This window comes from Gallinula chloropus (genome assembly GCF_964237585.1).
Source record: "Gallinula chloropus genome assembly, chromosome: 7".
NCBI lineage: Eukaryota > Metazoa > Chordata > Aves > Gruiformes > Rallidae > Gallinula > Gallinula chloropus.
Window position 1 is genome coordinate 28,259,648 of NC_140092.1, and position 25,342 is coordinate 28,284,989.

At 47.1% G+C, this 25,342-nt stretch overlaps 1 protein-coding gene across 2 annotated transcripts in view; it reads left to right on the top strand.

The window, feature by feature from the left end:
* Nucleotides 1-25,342, top strand: part of NR3C2 (nuclear receptor subfamily 3 group C member 2) — a gene marked incomplete at its 5' end in the record, with an annotated part of 218,285 nt that overhangs the window by 191,186 nt on the left and 1,757 nt on the right. For both annotated transcript variants that reach the window (XM_084266965.1, XM_084266966.1), the window contains 2 exons: nucleotides 11,880-12,010; nucleotides 16,487-16,644. In XM_084266965.1, coding sequence (XP_084123091.1) covers nucleotides 11,880-12,010; nucleotides 16,487-16,644 — 289 coding nt within the window. The remainder of the gene's footprint in view (nucleotides 1-11,879; nucleotides 12,011-16,486; nucleotides 16,645-25,342) is intronic.

Sequence of the window (25,342 nt, forward strand, 5' to 3'; positions counted from 1 at the left end):
AGCCAAAAAGTTCTTTTCTTTTACTTTCCCCTCCATTTACATTTTGCAGTATGGTGGCTGTTAACCCTTTGGATTCCTTCTGCAATCTGTTCATCCTGTAGTGTCTAAATTTGGGTATGTTTTTGTAATCTCTTTCATCTGGCAGTCTCCAAATCCCTCGTTTTTAATTAGGATTGCTGCAGTGATTGTTAAGAGTTGTCAATGTTCAGTCTTTGCTAATAAATTGTGTGATCGCTGATCTTATTAAAAGGTCAGCAAGCAGTCCTTGATATTCCTGCCTGCAGGAGTTTTGCTTGCATATATTATTTTGAAGTGCTGCATTCATACACTAAACTGTCAGCACAGTGACAATTGGATATCTTCCTATCAGTGGAGCTTTTATAGATGTTGTATAGTGATAGAATCCCAGACTGGTTGGAGTTGGAAGGGACCTCAAAGATCAGTTGGTTTCAACCCCCTGCCATGGGCAGGGACACCCTTCACTAGCCCAGGGTGCCCAAACCCCCATCCAACCTGGTCTTGAGCCCTGCCAAGGATCCAGGGGCAGCCACAACCTCATTGGGAAACCTGTTCCAGGGTTTCCCCACCCTCACAGGGAAGAATTTCTTCCTAATAGCTAATCTAAATCTACCCTCTTTTAGTTCACACCTTGTCCTGTCAATGTTTGCCCTTGCAAAGGGTTTATCTTCAGCTTTCCGATAACTCCTTCATGTACTGGAAGGCTGCTCTAAGCTCTCCTCATGAACCTTCTCTTCTCTAGGCTGAACAAGCCCAACTCTCTCAAGCCCTGTCCTCATAGGAGAGGTGCTCCAGCCCTCTGATCATCCCTGTGGTCCTCCTCTGGACTTGCTCCAGCAGCTCCATCTCTGTCTTGTCCTGGGGACCCCAAAGCTGGATGCAGTACTGCAGGGGAGGTCTCGTCTGAGCAGAGCAGAGGTGCAGATTCAGCTCCCTTGACCTGCTGGTCACAATTCTTTTGATGCAACCCAGGACACAGTTTCCTTTCTGGGCTGCAGGCACAAATGTCTGGCTCCTGTTGAGCTTTGCATCAATCAACACTCCCAAGTCCTCCTCCTCAGTAAATACCATTATTTACTTCTTTGTAAAGGGCATCCAAAGAAATCTGAATGGCCCACCCTGACGTGCCCACCCTCAAATAGTGCAGCCACAGAAGGAAGTTTTGAAGAATACTGTCATACATGGTCGTAATAGATGTAATATGCTTCAACCAGATTTTCCAAATCATATTTTGCTTTTTCTTTGTAAACAGGTCAATGGTCAGGCAAAGTAATAGATTCAGCTTCTTTGCATAAATTCCTAAGGGCTCTGCCTTTTAATGCCTTTATCTCTGAACTCTTCTTAAATTTCTAGGGTGGTTTAGTTAAAACTGTGAAGTCATAAAGGAAAACAGGAGATAAAGTACTTTTAAGACGATCCATAAGAATGTGAGAACTGTCAGGAGAAAGGTCCATCTAACAGTTTCTCATCCTTTGAAGCAGCCAGTTGCAGAACAAACGTAAAATCAGGATGAGGGTAAAAGGATACTCCTTCCTTTGCCCAGCCCAGCACTCGGTGGTGTAAGTACTTCCTAACTGGAGACTGCATTGGGACAGTTGTGCTTCATAACCCTTTTGTGTCTGTCATCTCTGAGTTTGCCTAGTGCCTTTTTGCCTACATTTATAGTCTTGACATTTAAAATGTTCTGTGGCAGTCGCTGCTGCAATTTAATTATGCATATTTGTTTGCTGGAGCTGTTTCTAAAGCAGGTAGCTGATAATTTAATGGAGTGCCACTTCATTCTTGTGTTTGTAGTAATAGGGAATATATTCCTTTGCAGGCTGTGTGTGCCGTTTGTCACTTACAGATCCCTGTCAAGTCCTATTGTTCCTTCCATGAGCTGAAGAATCAGCTAGTCAGTTTAATCTCCCATTGTGTATCAGTTGTTTGCTACCCCTGGCTGTCTTCACCTCATAAATTTGGGGAGGAGACCAGACCAATGTGCTGTGTTCAGAGCAGGGTGGGTTTACGCAGTAGCTGAAGTACAACTTCTGCCTTGCTCTCGACTCTTCTCTCGCCCTTTGCTTTTTCTGACCAGTAGTAAAAACTGAGCAAGCATTTTCAAAAGACAGAAACCCCCCCAAACCTGCTACAAGTTACACTCAAGTCTCTCTGTTGTGTGGTTTGTTAATTTGCAGCCAGTTATTCTGTGTGTATGGTGGAAGACGATTATGCTGCCTGCATTGTCTTGCAATTAGTGATTTTCACCTCTCATTTTGTCAGCCAGCAACACAGTTTTGTGAGATCTTTCTTTTCCAGCAGGTTTTCACAGGCAGCTCTTCATTTCATTGTCTGGAGTCATCAGCAAACTCTGTCGCTTCCATAGGTCTGATGTGGTGGGGTTTTTTCAGGTGACGTGTGAGCACAGTGCTCAGCCCAGGCCCCGGTGCAGAGCTCAGCGCCTTCCCCAGTAACCTCCACTACTTGTGAGACATGTCCCTTTATTACTACCCTCGGTCTCCTATTTTTAAGCTGCTAATAATCCATGAAGAGCCCGCCTCCTTATCCCTAAGCCCTCTTTAAGAGCTTCCAGGAGATCGTTTTAATAGCGTTAAAACCCAACTTCAGCGTGATTGCATCCCCGCGTACCTCCTGGTGCAAAGGCGGTGTGCAGGAGGTCCTGTGCCGGTAATCACCCCTGCTGGCACGCCGACAGGCGGTATTGCAGCCCTTACCCAAGCTCCATGCCCCACTTTCCTTTGTGTGGAAACCAGGGCAGAGGAGAGGAGGAGAAGAGGGTTGGTGTTTGCTTAGGTCTCACCCCATATGGCTGTGGGATGCAGCTAGACCTGGCATGTGCAAAGCATTGTCGATACGTTGCCTGTATCGACCAGAACATCCTTGTACCATCATCAGAAGGCTCTTACAGCTTTGTGAGACATGACCTCTCTTCACTGAAGCTGTGCTTCCTTCCATTACAGCATATTTATTTATCTATTAATGCTTCTCTTTAACTCATTTTGCTAGATATAGAAATGAGACTTGCTAGCCGCCGCTCTCTTGAGCGCTTCCTCCCAGCTCCCAGACCCATTTTAAGAAATCAGGCACGTTTGTCACCTTCCACGCCTTTTATAAGGGCAATTGAAGCGATAGGCTGCACAGCATACTTAGTAGTTCAGCAATTCCATATTTAAGTTACTTTACAGCTCATGGATGGGTGCCATCTGGTCTTGGTGATTTATTACTATTCATTTCACTGGGGTTTTTTGGTTGGGTTTTTTTTTGTTGTTGTTGTTCTGAACCCTCCTCTACTCACACTTCAGTCTGAAACTAGTTCTCACACTTGCTTATTGCAAAGGAAGCCTCGGGTGCAGAGCCTTCCTGGACTCCTTTACAGAGATGACTGATGCAAAGATTAACTTTCCTGCTATGGCCTTGTCTTTCTCCAACACTTCTTTTTCATCTTGATCATCTGTTGGCCCAGCGGATGCTCTAGCAGGTTTCTGGGTTGCAATGTGTTTGAAAAGGTTTGACTGTTAGTTTTTGTGACTTCAGCTTGAAGACTTGCCCAATGATTTTACATTTAACTTGACATAATTATGCTCTTTTAATATTGTCTCAGCATGACTTTGGGGCATCCACAAGCCTTTTGGGAAGGTGTCTGTTCACTTCTCTTGAGGTCCTCAGCAGGAAGAGCTAGGACAGAGGAGAGATTTGTTCCTTTCAAGTGTCTGTCTGAACATGGTGCTGCTTTAATCTTTATGCACATCAGTGAGCTGTTTGGTGGCATCTCCAAATGCCTCCCATGCAGAGCACTTCCTTCTCCTCTTCCCCTGTAGAGTTAAAAAATTAATTTCCAGATGAAAAGAAGAATTAGGAAATAGTTGCTCCAAACTTAGAGAAGAAGGCATGCTTCAGTTGACTTCCAGAAAATGCAAGGCTTCTTCTCATGATAGCGTGAGCAAAGTCTTGATCTCTCAGATATTGTTGGCAGGAGAGGAGAAATGCTGCTGCCTGTGGAATATAGCAGTAAGTTTGCTGATGAACCAGTGACAGTGAGCCCTGGCATAATGGATGTATAAAACAATACCTAATGGGTACCTTTCCTGGCCAGTGATGCCTTGCTCTGATGAACTTTAAAAGTGTATGTATTGTCGTGTGTTACATTGCCATCACTTATTGAACATGGTATTGAGTAAGCATTTTGGCAAAGGCATAATTACGTGGGGTTTTTTCATTTAAACCATGATTTGTCTCCATTGGAATGCAAATGCAAACCAAAGGATGGTATTGGGTATCAGCAGTCTGCTCACTGCATAATCGACTGTTAATTCCAGCAGATACTTGGGAGGTTGTATTGCTCTTGCTGTGCTTGGGACCGTAGGGTTACATAACTGGGTGATTATTAAGTTGGATTTTAGCACAAGTTCTTTGTTAGCAATCAGGAGCTGAGACTCTCCTTTGGCAATCATTATCCACAAGCTGTTGCTAGTTCCTTTGTTGATAGGCATGTAGCAGGAGGACACTTAGGGCTGCTGTAAAGTTTCAGCTAAATTTCTTAGCATCAGTTCCCTGGGATTGGATTCTCTAGGATCACCAAGAGGACTTTCTTGGGAGAAAACTAATTTTCAGAATTGACTTCCCTAAATTCAGTGCCTGGGTGGATAAAGCCCACAAAATGCCCGTAGTGTCTGTAGATCTCTTTAAATGGGAAATCATAGAATCCTTAAGGTTGGATAAAACCTCTAAGACCATTAAGTCCAACCGTCAATCCATGTCAACTGAAGCACGTCCTGGAGTGCCAGGACCTTCCTTGTCTGATTATCATTGTTCAGCATTGGTGGTCCTCAGCCTAATCCTGCTTTTCTCCGGGGTTCAGCAGCATCTTCTGCCAAGGTCAATGCGGCAGTGCCAGTGCACCCAGCTACCCACCCCTCAGTCTGCAGCATCCCAGTTACCTAGAGGGAAGCTTGTGGGGTTAAATATTTTACTCTGGTAATGGTGGGTGTACACGTTCTTGTGGGAGGACATCATTACTGAAGTACTTCTCTCTCAGCGTCATTTAGAGTGGGGTATCAGTCATTTTTGCATGGTGTACTTCCTTGCAGAGAGCAGCTTTCTCCTGTTGCATGTCAGATTCCTGCAGGAACACAGCAGCGGGAGGAATCTTCTGGACCTTCGAGCCAATTCCCAGCTGCTGCAGGAGAATCTCACCATAAAACCTTCTTATTTTCAAAGTAGAAGGTAGTGCCAAGGCCTTTCTGCGGTGTCAGATTAGGACAGGATCGGTCAGGTAGGATGGGGCAGAGGGATTAGAGGCAGCAGGAGATGAGGTGACATTGTTGGCAGGTCTTGTGGCTTTGCTTTAAGACATGACTGCTGGCACCCCCCTGCTCCTGTATGAAGGAGCATGTAGATACGCAATGGCTACATCAGGCGGTTCAGCAGGATCAGCCAAAACAGCCTGGGAACGTAGGAGTACACTGAAAACCCAGACTGTCACTGGGGCTGAGGCAAGGGCACTTGGGTTTGACTTGCTTGGGGTTTTTCCATCAGCCTGATATGAGGAAAGAGTTTTCCAGCAGCCCGACAGAGCCGGCAGGTGGGAGCTGTGAGGATGTAACCTGGCAGAGATCTACCATGGCTTGGGTAAGCAGCAGGGTGGCTTTCTGAGGCTGTCACCTTTGTGCTGCCTCTAGGCTAACACTTTCCTGGATAAACCACCTAATTCCCAGCTTGTGTTTACCCAACTGCCAGGTAGCAGTTGAATTCTCTGTCCTTTTCTGCTTAGGGAGAGCATCTGCTGCCTTATCAGGAGGAGGAGGTCACTGGTGGTGCTGAAGATGGGGTATTTATTTCTGCTGGCTTGCTGACAAGTTAAAGTAAGAACAGGCACAACCCAAATTTCTCTCCAGTAGAAACTGGTGACAAAACTGCCCTTAATTTCAGCAGGACTGAGGCCCTCATTTGCCACTGATGCAAGGTAACAGGTCATCTTGCCTTCCTGGAAGGAGATGGCTCTAAAGCTTTAAGAACTGAAGGCAGTGTGTTGAAGGGAGCACGTTTTTTGTGGCTTTCTGCTGTGGCTTGCAGAGTGAGCAGAGATTAGAAAGTGCTGAATGAAAAAATAAGTGCTGAATGAAAAGTCATGATTGAATTTTGCTTGAATTCTGCCTGTATTTTGGCTTGGGTCTTTGATCAGTGCGATAACTTAATGATGCTGCTCCAGTACTGCTGACTTTGGTTGTGTCTGTAATGACTTCAAGATGGGAAACAGGTGTCTGGGTACAGTCCATTGAGCAGCATGATGTGCAGCGCTTCCCGATGCCGCCGCACAGGAAGCAGTGCAGTGATTGCCCCTGGGCACAGGTTCCCTTTTGGGCTAGGTGTAGTGTTCTCTTCCCACTGGTTTTTATGATGGAGCTGCTGAAGTAGAATACTCCCTCAAGAAAAAGTAAACTGTTGTTACAATAATATGCTTATTCTTTTTCTTTTCCTCAAGAACCTCAAAACTTTTTCCAGACAGGTGACATTCCCTTTCCTCAGGCAGGTGAGAATTCAGGCCAAGGACTTTTCTGATGAGGTGGTTTGAGCAGCTCAACAAGGGACTCTCTGATCCCACCTCCCTGGTTTTTTTCCCACTTCATCCAGGCTTGCCTGCCTTGCCCTAAAGGCATCTGGTGATGTTTGACTCCTCTCTCTACCAAGTTCAAAGTGACCCCTTCTGGCACGGTGGAAAGCACACCTTGCTTTCTGAGGTTTCCAAGCTGGTCTAAACCTGCAGGCCTCTGATAGGTTTCCTTGTTGGGTTGTGTGTGTGTTTATTTGATATATGGTTTTGTTCCAGTGCAGTGTGGTTTCTCAGTTTCCCTGCAGTGATTTAAAATGATGGACAGGTTTCAGATGGGTACAGGTTCTAGTCTAACAAAGGAGAGGCTCTTGATCATAGCATTTTGGAAGCAGGTTTGGGGGAGGTGGGGAAGGAAAATCAGAAAATGGGAAGAATATTTTTGACATCAGACCTTTGCTTACAAGTGTTGCTTGCTTTTTTCCCAAGTCTTTTCTGAGCTGAAGAGGCCAAGGGACTAAGCCAGCTGTACGTTTGTTCCTCTGAGGTGCTGTGAAAGAGGAAACCTTTGCCCAGTTTTTCTTAGGATTATCAGCCAGCTGCTTGAGTACTGATGAAACTGCAAAACCCCCACCACATCTTTCCCTTTCTTCGCTTCCCTGTCTTATTTAGGAAGATGTCTTGTGCTGTGGCTTTGAATAGTGTTCATGAGAAAGTAAATAAAGCACAGTATCAGGTTTGGTTTGGGGCCGAGTTTCGCCTGTGAGTGAATATCCCTTGATGCGTGGGTTCCTCTTCTTGGGTTACGGTCAGTTGAGTTGCAGTTTCCATCCTCAACAAGGAGATTTTATGATACTAGACTTTATGATGACTTCATAAATTATAAGTTACTTATTCATAGCAGGTTGTTGCTCTGCAGTGTGCCTGTAGTTTCACAATTTTTCATGCGGTGGTTTGGTTTCTGTGGAAGTCCCGTAAGGGTGTTTATGAGATAGATGACTGGTTTGGTACGCAGGATGTCTTGTCTCAGTTTCCTTAAACCACCCCTCCTTCCCTAGCATGACTCTTCACATCCCACATCTGTCTTGAAGCTGGGTGATTTGGGGCATCGCTCCCGTTTCAGCCAGGTGCTCAAGTCCTTTGCCTCATCCCTTGGCCCTGTGCAAAAGGGTGGCAGCTTCCATGGAGCAGGGGAACAGGAGGAGATGGAATGGTTTGCCACCTTCTCATCCACGTACTCAGCTGCCTGTGGGCAGGTGAGGGTGAAACAGGCTGAGGTATTGGGCCGGTACCACAGAGCTGGTCTCCATGCAGCCTGCCCATGGGAGGTAGATCGATGATTTGGAGCCAATTTGGGAGTAACGGTGGCAGAGATGAGAGAGGAGAGGACAAAGAGATCACAGGGGGTTTGAAGGAGATCCCAGATCAGATAGGGAGAAACAGAAGACAAACTCAGGGAAAGTACCAGGGAGTCTTTCCCTGGAACTAGGAGCACACTTGCTGGGGTTTATTGATAGAAACCAGACAGGAAGAAAACACCTCTTCCCACTAAGGTGGTTGAGATGCCTTGGAAGGCTTTGCCAATGGGGGTACCCACCTCATCTTCCTCTCGGAGAAAGGAGGGAAAGCAGCAGCACTTCAGATCCAGTGGGGATGTGCTGAGCAACTTGGCGACCAGTTACCCCAGGGTACTGGTGGCCAAATGGCCCTGCAGGAGCAAGTATAAATTGGGCAGAGAGGGGTGGCAGGGGGGAAATGGGCTGGTTGCGGCCACTCTGCCTGCCCGCAGTGCGGTGGCTGTGGGAAGGGTCACACAGGGTGGGAGCTGGGCATTAAATTAAGCCTGTAAGCAGACACTCAGGGAACTTAAGAAGGATTAACTTAAGGTGTAAAGTTTAAAGCATATTATTACGAAGGAGGATTAAGCTAAACTGAGCTAATGACACCACTTTTGAATGCCCATCTACGCAGCAGATTCAGAGCTTTGGCTCCATGCCTTTTATTACTTAAACCTACTTATGTTCTTACATGTCCCTGTAAAGATACTTGCCCTTACATTTCATATCTTCACATACTCCCTTTCCCATATCAAGGAATTTAGATGTGTCAGAGGTAGAAATGGTGATGGTTGGATTTCGCCTTCTTTTTTTCTTGGGAAAAAATGAAAAAAAGGTAGAAGGGAAGGCAACACAGAAGTTAAAATGTTTCCCCACGGTGGTAATGGACTTTGTGGTGACTTAATAGTACCTAATCTGAAATGAGGTGTTGGGTAAGGAAGAAATAACTTGGTCTGTCTTACAGTGATGTGCTCTAATTTCTACATCTCTTTTATTATATTAGCCATTTCTGTTGCTTTGATTTTTATCTTTATTCTCACGGTGTTGGGCTGTCTGTGACGTCAGCATCTGAATTTTCCAAAAGCTTTTTACCCTCTTTTATTATATTATCTGCGTGGGGTAAAACTCAAACATCAAGTTGAATACTATAAACTCCATGAAACGCTTACTTTACATTAAAGAGAGTCACAAATTAACATAATTCCTAGTTAGTAATAATTTGTAAATAAGTGATATATCAACTGAGTTGGTTTTACAGGAGGGAAACATAAGAAATTACAGGTTTGCTGGATGTTAAACAAACTACTTGGTAACTAGTTCTACATATAATTTTACCTCATTCCAAACAATGCCATCAGCTCTTCCTTGAGGGAAAACTAAAATCAGGATTTGTAAATAGATGAAAGACTAAATATCTAAATATTTAAGAGACAAACCCAACCAAAGGAAAACCTGTCACTGACTAAATTTTTTTGTATTTAGGCAATGAAAGAAAGCAAAAGGAATTCATAGAAGAGTGTGAGAGAGAAAAAGTGCCATAAAAAGGCAAGGTGATGTAAAATTAAAAAGAAAAAGAAGAAAAAAGGAAAAAAGATAAGCTTTTAGGTCAGCTGTCACAGGGAATGCTTTGCCGTGCTGCTGCTAGGGAAAGCGTGAGCAACCTGGGGCAAAACCTCAAGATGTTTTGTTTTATTTGCTGTGTGGATTGTGGTATTGGATGAATATTGTGATGAGACTGTGTCCAGAGCTGGGGCCCCAATACAAGATGTGGGGCTGTTGGAGAGGGTTCAGAGGAGGCTGTGAAGATGATCAGAGGGGCTGGAACACCGCCCCTATGGAGAGAGGCTGAGGGAGCTGGGCTTGTTCAGCCTCAGAAGAGAAGACTGGGGGGGGGGACCTCATTACAGCCTTCCAGTCCCTGAAGGGAGCAGAGAAACAGGAGGGGAATCAACTTTTTAAAAGGGCAGACAATGGCAGGACAAGGGAGAATGGATTAAAGCTAAAGGAGGGAAGGTTTAGATTAGATATTAGGGGGAAGTTCCTTATAGAGAGAGTGGTGAGGTGCTGGAATGGGCTGCCCGGAGAGGTGGTGGATGCCCCATCCCTGGGGTTGTTCAAGGCCAGGTTGGATGGGGCCCTGGGCAGCCTTGTGTATATCCAGGCCTGGAAGTTGGTGTCCCTGCCTGTGGCAGGGGGTTGGAACTCTGTGATCCTTGGGGTCCCTTCCAACCCAGACCAGTCTGTGATTCTATGATTACAACACACGACTGGTGTCAGGCGTGCAAGTGGCGTCTGTAAGTCCTCCGCAGCTCGTACGTGTGCACCCAGCGGCGGAGGCCGCTCTTCTCAGCCAGAGGCCCAAGCAATATTTCAGTCACCATCCAAAGCATCCAAGGACTATTTTCTTCTATTTGTTTTCTTCCCTGCGGTCCGTGATGCGTAATAAAAATAAATACACATGACGTTACTACTACTATTAAATAAAAATATATTTAAAAAAAAAAAAGAAGCTGGAAGCTCTTAGTCTCGAGGAGAGGGTGGAGCAGGGGAAAAGCACAGAGCCCATATAACAATGGGGAGTCTGCTTTATTAGTATTAAGGAGGAAAATAAAATCTGCTCTGGCAGTAGTGAAATAAAACACCAGGAAGGTTACGTCAGTCTTTGTTTGCACACAGTATGATTCTTCTCTTTCACCAGCCAATTTGTATTGTCGAAAAGACAGTTGCTTGGTTAAAATAATTAGCTGAACTTCATCCAATTCCCCAATTATGTGGAAAAAAATGTTTGAAGAAATATAGACAATTGTTGTTGAGCAATGAAAAAAAAACCCTAAAAATATATATAGTAGTGGTCACTGAACAATTACAGTGCCTTGTCTGAATGCCCACATACATGTCATAGTTTTAAGCTGAGACAGGCGATTCCCAGTGACTCTTTCCTGTAGCTGTTGTGGTTTGGGATAGTGGCTTTAGCAAAATGCTACCTAATTCTGCCTGGGATTGCTGTTCTGGATAGGTCACCTTGGGCTCACCTTGGAGAGAGAGAGAGAGAGAGAGGGTCTGACACTAACTGTATCAAAGTATATTTTTGTTAAACCACTTCCCTTTTCCAGCCATATTTTTACTGGACTCTGTTATTCAGGGTGAGAAGAGCCAAGGTGTCTTTGGGCACAGCAGACATCCCTGATCCCAGGGCTTGTGAACCCCAACGTGCACAATTGCAGCCGTACTCCTTGCCATAGGTTTTCCTCTTGGCTGTGGTGCCCTCAGAGTTGGAGGTGGCTGTGCTGGGACCTGGCTGACAGCCCTAAGTGGTGTGGGCTGCGGGTGTGGGGCTCTCAGACCTTTTTGGCCATCCTTTCTTCCACTCATCTCTGCACCAGATGCTTCTGAAGCTTATTTCCCCCCATACATCAACTGATGGGGGGATGTATCACTTAAACATGCAGGCAATGGTTGTAGGTTCCTCTCTTGCACCAGTTCTGATGCCTTCAGCAGGCTCGTTCTCATCAGCCAAGCATAGAGCTGAACAAATGCCAGTAATCCAAAGACCTTTTAAAACATTTTTGCTGGTTCATTACATCATCAATGTACAAAACTGGAGTTAGGTTTGTTTCTGTTCCCTTCAGGCAGATGGATGTCAGTGCTGCATGTGGTCTGCCAGGTAACAAACTCGGCCATCAGCTGTGGATGGTGTAAGCATTGAGTAAGGAGATGCCTGGGTTTGTCAGAGCTCACAGGCAGTGAGTTTTTCTGCCATTATGGGGACCAGGCAGCACCCTGGGGCTGGTGGGCCTCCATCTTCCATCTCCATGGCCCCAGCTCCGGAGTGGGCTACAGAATTTGGGGCTGTGGTATGTCTTTTATCTCTGCAGTCAGCACTTGGTTTCCAGGTCACGCCTCATGTGTGCCTGCCCCGCGCGCGCGCGGTCCCCGCTCGTATTTATCCTCTGGGTGTTGTTTCCTTCTCTTTGCAGGGAGCGGATGCGCCAGTCTGCCATGTTCGAGCTGTGCCAGGGGATGCACCAGATCAGCCTGCAGTTCGTTCGCTTGCAGCTTAGCTTTGAGGAGTACACTATAATGAAAGTCTTGCTGCTGTTAAGCACAGGTGAGTTGGATTCATGGTTACCCGGGAATGCTTGGAGGGAGATACTCCGGTTGGCAAAGAGATGCAGTGATTTGAACTGGTGGAATGAAAGGGACAAACTGTCCCCATCAGGGCTGTAGGAATAAGCCTGGGTTTATGTCTTAGGGTTTATCTGCAGGTCTCCTTCTCCATTAGCATGGGAAGTGTCTGTGCAGTTTGAATGTGTCACATATGTTGGAGGGGCGGGAGTGCCCGGGCAAGGGACTTTGGGCCCTTTTCTGTACAGGAGCCACTTGAGTCAGCCAGGCACGTCAAGAAAGCGCAATGGCTGCAGGGACTGGGCAGAAATCTCCACTCTGCACTCAGAGCCACTGTTTTGGGTGACTTGATGTCACCTTCAGATCAAAAGATGTACCTTGCCAGTACTACAGAATGGGTAAGTTTCCAGTGCCAAGCTAACTGAGAACTGTAAACCCCTCTGCAGGGCTCTGGAAGCTTAATAAATGACAGTGTGTGCTTTATTTTTCTCTGGAGCGTCATGCTTTGGGTATTCTTAAGATGCACAATTGCATCTCGGTGTTTGTTACAGCACTGTGTGGTAATTAGCAGAACTCTTGATCCTGTCTCACCAAAAATATTGAAAAACTCCTGTCCCAGTACAGAAATAAATGTATAAATACACAGGCAGTTTGTTACTTTTCCATCAGTCTTGATGAAAAAACAAACTTTCTTCTGTGTATTCATGCTCCTTTTCATGGGATCCACTCAGTGACATCACGACAAGATAATGCATCACCTCGATTGGTGGGTGTTCATGATGTAGCTTCAGTGAACAAACTGGGCAGGAATTCCCCCAGCAGGAGGAGACTGGATGTGGAGGCATTGCATAGGGAGAGGATGAGCAGGCATCGCCTTGAGATCCTGGTGTCTTCTCCCATCTCCCCATCTCCTGCCCCAGTGGGTTGAGAGAGGGAAAGCACGGCAGGCGACAGGGGTTGGCTGTGCAGTACTGGAAGGTGCTTATCACTGAACCACTACAGGACGTCTGAGCGGGCTGAGGCAGCAGCGGATTCAGACACCCAGCAGCATCCCAGTTCCCAGCCGTGGTGTGGACATGTTTGCTGTGGGAGAGTGAGGTGCCTACAAAGGGATTTTGCAGCATCCAGCCACGCCAAGTGTCTATCCCTCTGGGCAAGGTGGTGGGATGGGCATTCTCTCCCTGCCTGGCATGCCTTTTGTTCAGACCTCGCCCATTCTAGCCAGCCAGTAGCTCAGTGTTTAAGGTACCTGCCTTTGAAGGGGGGGGTGAAGCTGCAGCTCCTGTCCTGGCTTGAGGGGATTTGGATGTGCTAACAGAAATCTTACGGAGCTCTATGTTTTTTGGGCTTTGCGGTCTCCCTCCTGTTGAAGCTCTTCCAGCTTCCTGGGATGGGGAGAGATGGCTGGGGAGCGCTTTGTGTCCCAGCCTGTGGGGTCTGACCCTCGGGTCCTGCTCCACTGAGAGTTTGAGGAGATGATCTGCTAGTGAAATTGGGGATGTAGGGAGCTGATGTGTTCCAAGGTAGCCCAGGGAGCATAGATAGGCTTTTTTGAAGGTTGTCACACATGGGCTTTCCAGAAACAACTAGGAGTGCTTAACATAGAGGTATTCGGGGGAGGTCTAGCTCCCAAAAGTGTTCTTGAGTGTCTGGATTGGAGGTTTGGATCTGTTACTTTTTAATTGGCCTTAGAGGGGGGAGAATCTTCAGGAAAAGAGCTTAACAGCATTCTAAAAATGCTGCAGAATTTCTTTAAGCTAGGTAGTTATTATTCTGCCCTCTCCAGAGTGTGGAATAATGACCTGAATTATTGTGAGAATCTGTTAGGCATTATCAGCCTGGCCAATTAACTTCAGCTACATGTGTCCCTTTGAAACACTCATCATGATCACTAGAAACCCTGCTAAAAATAGTTTTGTTTGGGACAATCAGGATATTTACATTGGAGAGAGTGAGGAGTGTGAAATGGAAACAAAGTCAGTGATTAAATCCCAGGTGTCACGTGAAGGGCAGCAAACCTGGTTTCAGAATCACAGAATCACAAGGTTGGAAAGGACCTTTAAGATCATCAAGTCCAACCATTCCTGTCCTGTGCTAAACCATATCCCTGAGCACCTCATCTCCCCTTTTTTTAAATACACCCAGGGCTGGTGACTCAACCCCCTCCCTGGGCAGCCTGTTCCACATCCCAACAGCTCTTTCAGTGAAGAACTTTTCAAACATCCAATATGAACCTGCCCTGGTGCAGCTTTGTGCCGTTTCCCCTTGTCCCATCTCCTGTCCCCTGGCTGAAGAGACCATCTCATACCTCTCTACAACCTCCCTTCAGGTAGTTGTAGGCAGTGATAGGGGCTCCCCTCAGCCTCCTCTTCTCCAGGCTCAACACCCCCAGCTCCCTCAGCCGCTCCTCATAGGATTTGCCCTCCAGCCCCTTCCCCAGCCTGGGTGCCCTTCTCTGGACTCGCTTGAGGACCTCAATGTCCTTCTTATGGTGAGGAGCCCAGAACTGGACCCAGCACTTGAGGTGCAGCCTCACCAATGCTGAGTACAGGGAATACAATCCCCTCCCCTAGAATGATCACACCTTGACGCAACCTTACGACAGAAAACACTGCCTTTGTTTTGATTTCAGTTTTTTTTATTGAATCGTGTGATGAGCAGAGTACAAGTTATTCTGAAACTTTCATGATGACCACATCAAGGAAGTTTCACTCCATTTACATGTGGAAGAAACCACACATTACAACTCAATTGTTTTCTTGCTTTCCACAGGCCACAGGTTTTGGGAGCTTGCCAAAAGCATTGCTGCATTTAATAAGTAAAATCAGAAACACTGGGCAGACCTCCAGAATTTCATGTTTTGCTTGAGTTCTCTTTATTTGTGGTCTTTCTTTCTTTCTTTCTTAATAATCTGGCTGGGGTGATGGTATAATAATTTTCAGTCAGAACAGTGAAATACATAGTAGTAGACAAAGGAAGAGTGGCTCTAAACAGCTTTTAAGCACAGGCCTTTAAATGTTAAACAGTGTGTAAAGCCTGAGTAAGGACCACAGCATGCTCTGATGCCTTTACTCATCTTGATCGGTGGCTCCAAATTTGTGCATCACGTTCCAGAAAGTTTCTTCTGTCAGTTGACTGACCAAGGGATTCAGCATCTAGAATTCAACAGTTAAATATTACATTTGCAAAATGTAAATATATGATGTTTAAGAGTGGTAGGCAGGTGGGTGTATCACCTCCTAGGCCTTTTCCTAAAGATTCCACCTTGTGCCACCTTCCAGCACTTGATGGTGGCAAAGCCTTGCTGCTCACATGCTAGCAGAGCTCCTTTTTGTTTTCCATGGCTTAATTGAGCTGGTAGATACTGGTAGATAGAAGATACTGGTGCTGCTTCTTAAAGCTGCTCCTCTGGAGCCATTCAGGTGATGGTTACATACTTACAGTGAGACTGCAGTGTGATAGGAGGCAGCTCTCAGGGCTTCAGAGAGAAGGGAACGGATGAGTGAGACCATTTCTCTCAAGATGTTAAGTCAGGGTAAGCTAAATTGGAAAAACAGCCTCTTTTTTTCTTCCTTTTTTTAATAAATAACTCCCCATTTAGCTTTCTGGGACGCAGCTTTCTGGCTTGCTTTAAAAAATAAACTCACAGGGTAGTATTTTACTTTCCTTCTGTGGCCTGGCCTTAGGAGGTGTGGAGTAGGAAAATACTTGATGGTTAAAGAGTACTCAGCCAGTTCAGGTATTAAACCACCAGAACGCTTGGTGTAATGTTGGTGGTAACCTCTTTGGGGTTTTCCTGGAGGGCTGGTCCTAGAAGCCGTCCCTGCTTGGGGCAGGACCCGCAGAGCACAAGGGGGTGGGCAGTCTGTAAAGGAAAATAGCCTCGTGTTTCTTGCAGAATCGTGGCTCTCTTTGGTTCTAGGTGTTCTGCAAACACTTCCTAAGATTCAAAGAGATTTCTAGATGTTATTTCGTGGCACAAAACTGTGTTGCTTTCTATGTTCTAGCATTGCAGCACATAACAGCTGCAATTCTGTACCTTCTCCTCTTCTGCCAAGTGTTGGGGAATCATTCAAGAATGATAAATCACGTCTTCAGCTTCTAAAAAAGAAAATACCCTTGATCCATCTGCCTTTTTATTTTTTTTTGTCATCGTTTTTTGTGGTTGGGTTGTATTAAAAACAGTTTCAGCATGAGGAGAGCATGTGTTGTATTTCTGAGATGTTATCTTGTCCTCTGCTGCAGCTTCTGCAAATCACAGATCTGGAGAGGATGCTCAAATCACTTGAAAAAACCTATGTGATGTTGTTGGTTCCTTACCAATGTCTGTAAAAAAAGTTGGACTTTGCTTAAAGGTTTAACTCTTTCATCCATTAACTGGTGTAACTTGTTAAGTATGCACATCAAAAGAATAAACAATGCAGTTAATATTAATACAAGGCTGTCTTTTCAATGACAGTTCCCAAGGATGGTCTCAAAAGCCAAGCTGCATTTGAAGAAATGAGGGCAAATTACATTAAAGAACTGAAGAAGATGGTAACTAAATGTCCAAGTAACACTGGGCAAAGCTGGCAGAGATTCTACCAACTGACTAAACTTCTTGACTCCATGCATGATGTAAGTATAACTCCTCAGGGAGTGCAGACAAGTTAAGCAAAAAAAATCTCTCCATTAAGGTAAACCATTAGTCTTTAATTGTGCTAAGGGGAAAAAAAAAAAAAGCCAAACCAGACATTCATTTTTAAAGGAACATCTGAGAGAAGCTGTTAGCAGATGAATTTAAGGACATGTGCCAAGTTAAATAAGAAAATAGAAGTCATTAAGGGCTGGGCCCCACTGCCTTCTCCTGTGTTAAATGGTAGTGTGTTCCTCCAGTGATTCACTTCAGGTCAGGAGAGCTGTTAGTGGGGTCAGAGGCCCTTCAGCAGAGGCAGGGTTTGCTGTCACCCTCTGTTAGGCGCAGTGCGAGTGCCACGCAGAGTCCCCCTCCCTTCCCAAATGACTCCTCAGTGAGGAGCGCGGGTTAGTGTCTCGTGCGTCTAACGTGCCGGATGTGCTAATAAATGCTGAATTAATTTGGTGATCTTTTACAGCTGGGGTTGTAATAATGATGACTTTAAAAGATGTATTAAGACCTTGGAGCCATCTCAGGTATTTGAAGCTTTATTTGGGCTTTTCAGGCGTTGGGCTCAGGGAATGGTTAGGTCGCTTCCCCCACCCTGCCTCGTGCTGGTGTGCGTTTTGCTCGCGTCAGGGGTGAGATGTGGCATTCAGCCTTGGGAGACTCTAAGGATAGTCCCAGAACACTCAGGCTGTTGGTATCTTGACCCAGAGTGACTCTGAAGGGTTGTGGTAGGTGCCGAGAGCGTGGGACCAGCTGGCAGTTTCGGAAGGGGTATCTGTAACGTTGAGCTGGGAGCAGCCTGGTTCTAGCCAGTAAAACGGGAAGCACAGGGATGCTTTGAGCAGGAGTGGTGGGGGTGCAGCTCCGTGCTCTCCCTAACGAAGCCTGGAGTCCCCACAGAGGAAACCAGCGACCCAGTCATGATGGTCTCCTCAAGTTGAGGGGTTTTCCCCAGTGCCCTCAAGAGTGCCCTGGGCAGCAGCCCATTGCCAGATCTCTGAAGCTGTGCTCAGGTGCAGCAAGGGAGGAGACTCATGGGGCCAACGAATGACCTGTAGTTGCATTTGGATACCAGAGAGGGCTCCCCAACCAGACCCCAAAGCCCAGCAGCACGCATTGGTCACCTCCCAGTAAAAACTGGTAAAGCGCAGCAAGGGAGAAGACTGTCCTACTCCATCCTGGGTGGGCAGGGAAGTAACTTTACTGCGTGAAGAACCTCCAGCACTTGCTTTTCAGAGCCTGCATATAAATGTACTTTGTGCTCGGCTTACACTTCAGTTCTGCAGAGACAGTACAGTACAGTACAGTGCACTTCAGGTCAAAGCCGTGCAAGAGCCTGAGGTCTGTTTACAGAATGTACATACGGAATTATTTTTCAAATACTGTTCTGTTGTTCATTAAAACATTGCAAATCTTAGTGGGAGGCAGGGAGAGTATTATTAGTACTGCAGTAATAGCTTATTCTTCTGAGATCGGGTTTCACTTGCTCCGTGCCAGCAAAGGAAGTTGTAGCATTTTAGTGGAAAGAAAGGGGATGGGTGATAAAACCGTTTGTGAGATCCTCACATCGGAACCTCAGGGCAGCGTAATGAACCCCCTGCGTGTAGGGAGCTTTCTAATCCTCTTCAGGGTAGGCAGTGTCTGTGATGTGTTGTTTAAATGGGTGTGTGTGTGTGTGGTTAAGGTGGCTGGATGACAGGCTCAGGCTTAGCGAGAACGCTACCGTGTCCTACAGACATTTTCCAAAACGCGGCATTAACCATTGGGAGCCAAACTCAGCAGAGGATGAAGGCTGCTCTAGCGTTTAATTTCATTTTTAATTAAGCTATTTTTACATGACTTTTGTGTTAGTAGAGCGCTTTCTTACAAAGGACTCCCAAAAGAAAGTCCCATTGTCAGCACTCTCCGGTGAAAAGGCCAGTTGTCCGCACAACAGTGCTTCCTTTCAGCGACGGTACGGGAGGCTCGTTCCACAAAGGCCCTCACTTGTTTTTTCTCTTTAAAAAAACCTGATTATTATTAACTGATATTATTTTTTTTTTGCTTTTTGAAATCTGTTGGAATAAGTTTAGTGTGGGGATAGCATTAATGAGACGTGCGAATTAGTCTTCTCCCCCGCTGCCTGGTAGTGCAGAACTTCTCCTTTTCATCCATGTAAACACAAATCTGCACGGTTCCTGAGCTTTTCCAGCTCTTACTGATGTATTGTTAACTTACTCCCTTATATCTTTAGAGCTTCCCAATGTATTTGGTGCCGAGCGGTCTAACTGGAGCCAGGGCCCCGTGTTTACGTGCCACAGTCGCCACAGCGCTGGCATTCGCAGCACAAGCTGGAAGGGAGTGATGCTGAGGCAGTGCTGATTCAGCCCTCCTGCTGCCACTGGCGTTTCCATCGGAGCAAAGCGGCACCTTGTCGCTCGCGAGCTCCACTTTACCTGAACAACAACAGAAACACCTCACTGCGCCTTTGCACCTTCACACTGGCTTTCATAGACCTCATTTTGGAGCCTTTCTAAGGCCTGTGTGAAATAAAGCACATGGGAATATCCAGTTGCAGTCTGCTTGGCTTATATAATAGGAGGAAGGAGGAAAAAAGAACCCTGAACAAGATGGGTTTACATCGCTCAGCATCCTAAATCATTCATCCACACAGGGAACATATGTGCAGGTAGAAAAGTGCCGAGGTGAGGAAAAGAGATGTTTCCAGGAAGGCCAGGTAGGCATTTAAGTATTTGAAACAATTAGCAACTTTATTTAACGAACTGTAAAGCCTTAAAGCACCAAAAGCTCTAAACTCAGGATAAACATGGTTTATCCTGAGCGCACCTGCGCTCGCCCTCAGGAGCGTTGCCCGCAGGCTGCCGCGTCGCTCGTGTTGCTGCTGCCTTTATTTGCATGGTGCTGCACAGAAGCAGGGGCTGCTGATGCAGCAGGCGCTCGGCGTCGGTCCCGGTTACACAGCGCGCACCCTTCCTCTCCCTCAGCGTGAGACAACGGAGAGAGGGTTGTTGCCACTTGGTATGGTGCTGGGCTCTGCCTCCCTGGTGTGGAGGGACCCCAGCGCAGGTATCTCCTGGGAGCATTCAGGGCAGCAGTGTAACCAGTGGGTTTACTTCTTGTGGGGATTGTATTTCTGTGGTTGGGGCTGGCCTGTGCTGCTTTGTGTCGAGACCCGCAGCGCAGCAAGGGCCGCTGGCCCCTCTACCCAGGACAGGAAGGTTCTGGTCTTGCGCCCGTGGATGGCCGTGGGCATTTCAGGGAGCGATGCGTGCGCGGCGCTTGGATGTAGGTGAGCTGCCTCATGTGATCAGACAGGCGGCGTGCGGGAACATTAGAAACAGATGTGCTGCACATGGTATCAGAAACTTCATTTGGAGCCTCCTCAGCATCTCCTGTTGGCTTTGGCAGGCAGGGTCGTGTCTTGCATGGCGAGCCCCAGCTCGTATAGCGAGTGGCGTGTGTGGTTAGGCGGTTTGCAGAACAAAAGCTGAGTTTGGTTTCAATCTGGCTGATACTAAACAGACGGGGAGTTCAGAGGGCTTTTGTTTCCATGGCATGACATTAAACCCTAATGTGAACCTTCCCCTTGCCTTGGCGAGGCAGAGCGCTGTCGTTCGCTTGTTGATATTTTCTGCCAAACACAAATACATTCTTTAAGGCTCATGCTGCTGAATAATTAATTTTTTATGGCTCCTGAAGGGAATACTTTATAGCTGAGGTGGAGCTTTCCATAGGCTTGAGAGGGCCAGAACTAGACTCACTGAAGAAGCTGACAGTGGGGCACGGGTCCTTGAGGGGCCGGTGTGTGAGGCGCATGGTGGTGGGTGCAAATGTGCCTCTGCAGGTGCTGAATTCCACACAGGCAAAGCCACAGGTGAGCCCCTCGGCTGCTGCCAGCACCTTTGGGTGCATTTACTCCTGCTGCTGATCTGCCAGAGTTGGGTCCCACAGCTGGTGTGTTTGGAGACTTCTTGTAGTCCCAGTGCATGAATGCTCAGAGTGGGCGTTTTCTTTGTTTACTCAGAGGCCAGATCCAGCCCCTACTCCCAGTGCAGCCCCTACAAAAGCAGCAGCAATGTAGGAACGTGTGTGTGGGGTGGTGTTGCAGCAGCTAATATGTGCCTGTCGTGTCAGAAATCGATTCCCTAACATTGACAGGAGCTACTCTGAGGGTTGTCTTCCTCAGCTTGTGATGGTTGGATCTCTTCTCCCTCATGTCGATAGGCATGCACGGGAGGAGGGCACAACCCCAGTACAGTGGGTGGAAGAGCAGGGCAAACTCAGCTCAGAATTTACACTGGCCAAGGGCTGAAGATGCCTCATTGGTGTGTGACACCCTGGGTTTGCATGTGTCCTCCAAGCGTAGCCGATGAGTTCAGCGCAGGTTCCTCTATGCCATGTCCAGGTGCCAAGTGGTTTCAGTGTGCATGTGTTTATGAAGAAGACCCAAAGAAAGAGGAGTGCAGTTCCTGAATCAGATACGTGCACCTGGCCAGGCAGAACCAGGCTCCACGTTTGCTCTGTCACTGTTGGTGCCTGCTCTGTATCTGTATTACCCACCTGCTACTGCTTGCTAGCATCAAGTAAATTACACTGTGTCGGTGTAACTGGAGGCTGCATCCCTTGGTCTCACCTTGTTTTCCCCATGTTTGTGGGAAGTTTTACTCTTTGGGGGTCAGGATTTCCCAAGCAGATAGGAGTTAGCCACTGTGCCACCAAAGCAAGAACCCAAATAGCACAGCTGGAGGTAACAGGCAAGTGACCCATTCCTGGATGGGACACAGAGAGGTTGCGAGTGTCATTTGTACAGGGGAGCACTGAGGTTTTGGTCAGTAACAGCTGCAGCTAATAAGGGGAGGGAATAAGCATTGTGTTTGGTACCCTACTGCTGTCCTAATCAGTGTAGCAGTAGGCTGACTTGCAGAGATGCTCCTGATTGATAGAGAAGTGGCTGTGGGCTTTCATACCACACTCAGAGCTTGTGAGAGGTTTTGAAGTCAGGGGAGTAGCTGTACACCCTTGTAAATAGAGTTCTCACCACCTCTGGAAATAGCAGGGTATGGTGAGATTGCCAAACCAGAATAAATTCATGTCACTGTAAGAATCCTGCAAGTGCATGAAGGTCACTGTAACTGTATTAACTTCATGGACTCCATTAAATGATTCATTTCTTTAATTATGAAGAACAGTATGGGTGAAAAAGTCCATTTTATGGAAACCCCACCCTAATAACAGAAAATGATGTTTGATTAATACTCCTATTTCTCAGAGGTGCTTAATACAGCATACAAATGCAAAGATTAAGTGAAGATCCCAGGATTATTAAGACTGCTGTATCCTCAGAAACGTTCAAACACAGTGCATGGTCTCTCTGGGGTCGTGCTGAGAGAAGGTGTCACGATGAACAGGTGAAGTGGTGACAGTTTATAGCCAACAGCTGATCGAGGTGCTGGCAGAAGAGCTGTCATATCTTAGAGCAGGCTGGGTGACACTGATGTGGTAATTCTGACCTGTGTGTCTGCATGCCTGCAACTGAGCTCATTTTAATTTATTTAATGGTATTACTGTATTTAGTGGTGTTTTCCCACCTGGAGAGGCTACTGTCTCCATCCTGGGACTCGGCTGGGAGCAGGAGGTCCCTGAGCTCCTGTCCCCCAGCACTGGTCTGGTTCCCTGGCAGGCAGAGGGAGGCTTGTGATGCAGTCAGAGGTACTGAGCCGTGGTTTAGTGCCAGCTCCGAAGAGCTGAGCAACTACCTCCTGAAGCAGAAAGACCGATGTCCTGGCTGCATCCTGAGGAGATGGGAATTATTTTACTGGTGGCCTTAACTGCACTGTCTGCTAAGCTGTAACTCTTGAGAACATGCTTCAGTAGCTGAACTAATTGGAGGTCGTAAAGTAAATAAGTTTCTAGTCGCAGTGACGCTGCGCGTGAGAACAGCGGTGCTCTCACTCACACTGCTTAATTAGAGCTGCCTTTCAGGCTGCCGTGCAGGAGAGGTGTCGGCATTGCCAGTGCAACCCACCAGAAGCAGAGGGTAAAAGCCATCTGCCAGGTAGAAGGGAGTCAGGACTTCTCAGGGCACAGGGGTTTTACAAGCCTGTGGAGAACAAGCAGCATCTCGGATCTAGAAAATCCACAAGCCCGGTTTAGAGGGCTCTCACTAATTGCCAGACCCCTTGTAACCTACAGTGTCAGCTGCTGTCACTGCAGCTGCAGGGCTTGGCTGTTACAAAAGAAAGTGAAGATTTTCACTTCCTTACTGAAGGGGAAACTTCCCTTTTAGAGCAAGATGAGCCAAACCATTTACCTGCTACAAATCAGAACTGTTACCAGACAAATGTTGCTGGGGATGCAGAGGCAGGTCCTCGACTTTCAAAATTAACTGTGGTGTACACTCTGTGCTTCTGAATACTCCTGGTTTCACAAAGGGGTTGATCATTGTCATGTACGTTAAAGCTGATGACTGTGCTGAAGAAAGGAACAAAGTTTTGGCAGATGAAATAGGTATAGGGTATCCTTAAGGCTCCAAATGCAAGTATTACATCACAGGGGCTTCGAGGTGTTTTCTTTTACATGTCTGTGTAGCCTTAACCTTTCTCCACTGTGGTGAGATTCATACTGTGCTGTGTTGTGGCAGGATCCATGGTCACACCCCATTCCTGCCCCACCAGACCGCTAACACGGTCACCGTACAGAGCAGGTTATGCTCTCTTCGGTGATGTTACGTTTCACTTCCCCTTCTTCCACACGCTCACCAGACAGATGCGCTCTGTGCCACTAAAAGCTGGCTGAGGCAGCTGAATTAAGTTCCACATGGGCTGTTTTGTGATGCCCCTCTCCCCGCGTTCAGAGGCTCCGCAGGGGTTAGCCCAAATTGCACAGGTGCTGAGCTGTCAGCACAGCCAGAACAGGTGACAGGGCACGGAGATGGCCCCAACCCCTCAGCCACGTGAAGCCACTTGGTGTTCAGGTGTAGGCAGCGAGTTCAGTACATCCAGCAGGTCAGTATCGCGGTTGCACTGGGGCTCAAGGCTTCGGTTGTGTTAGAGCTGGTGTTTGGTGACACAGGCAGGCAGGAGGTTACGCCAAGAGACAGTTTGCTTCACTTTGGGGTATGGTTGGAGTATCTTCAGCACGCAGCATAGGCAGAAACAGCCTCCTCCCATGGGTAAAGTGACCCTTTGAACATCAGCAATTTCCCCCCCCCCCCCCTTGAAAACTAAATGATACCCCTGCTGCTTACTTAGCGTGCGTCTGTTTAATTAATCACCGTCGCCTCGTGACACGCCAGCTCATCGGAAATGAACTAAGCAGCAGCCGACGGACTCGCGTAGCGCTCACGAGCAGAGAGTCACGCGGCCGAGTGCTCTCAGCGCCTCTCCGTGCTGTTCACCACTTGTGGATGTGTTTCCAAGAACAGCCCTGGAAGTCCTGAAAAGAAGTAACAAGGGGTGGTGCTGCAGCAGCTGCAGCAGGGGAGGCTGTCGGCGCCTGCGTTGCTCCTTTCATTTCCTTTTCCACCTTGCCAAAGAGCAGTTCTGCTCCTCCTAACGTGGCCTTTGCTGCGGCGCGCAGCGCTCTGTGGAAAGGATGGAAACAACAAACTTGTATTTGTTGAATTAAACAAGCAGAAAGGGTTTAGAAGCCCTTTGTGAGGACATAATGCACCGAGGTGAAGCTGTGCTTCATTCCTGAACTGTTAATCAGCAGAGGGCTCGAGTTGTTCTTCGCTCCCAGAACACAGTGATGCGCTGAGCTGCAGCGGGAAGGAAACCTCGCTAACTGCAGCCTGGACGCGGTGCGTTCGCGGGTGGCTCCGAAGGCTTGGGTTGGTCACAGGAGGCCCAACCTGTAAGGCTTTAGGAGATTTATTTAGCTTTGAATTAATATTTTCTGACTATCAAAGATCACAAATAAGCACACGTAGGTCGAGCCATGAGATCGCTTTGCCGTGTTTGTATCGTTAAAATAGAAGCTGGTACCCAGGCAGTGGTGGTGGAAGAAGAGGTCTTCTCATCTTCAGAGTTCTCTGTCTCCAAGGGCATGTTGGTTTACAGCAGAGATAAGCTGCAGTTTGCAATTTTGTGTGGAGAAAATAGCACAAAACAAGAGACAAAACAAAGTAAAATGCTCAAAACCCAAAAGTCAGTGCTCGTTCTTGTGGCATGATGAAGTTTCCTGTAAGGCATAGAGCAAAATGAAGCTCTGAACTGACAAATGAGAATGCCACAACGTGAGGCAAGGTAGAAGCCAGGTTATGTTCACTGGTGCTTTGAAGACCCATTACATTTTTGTCCATGCAGCAAAAAGCTGGGTGTCATCTCGCATTCCCATCCCAAGTAAAGGCCTCCTTTAACGGGGTCACTAAACACCTCCCAGTTGTCACTAGTGGAAGCCTTTGGCACCCAGAGGAAGCCAAAGGAGCCGGGTGCTGCAGTTTTGTTCTGCTGGGGAAGGTGGTTAGGGTTAGCACCAACAGGTACTTGTGGTGCTGCAGAATGCAGCTTCCTTCTCTGTCAGGGAGGAACCAGCTCAAAGGTTTTATCCCTGAACTCCTCAGTATCATGTTTAATCCACCAAGGGAAAGGGGTTGGCGCTGTGAGCCACCACTACAAAATTGAGAACTTGGGGGTCTTTTGGTTCGGTTTGGGGTTTCTCTTCAAAAATAAATCCTCCCCTCAACGCTGC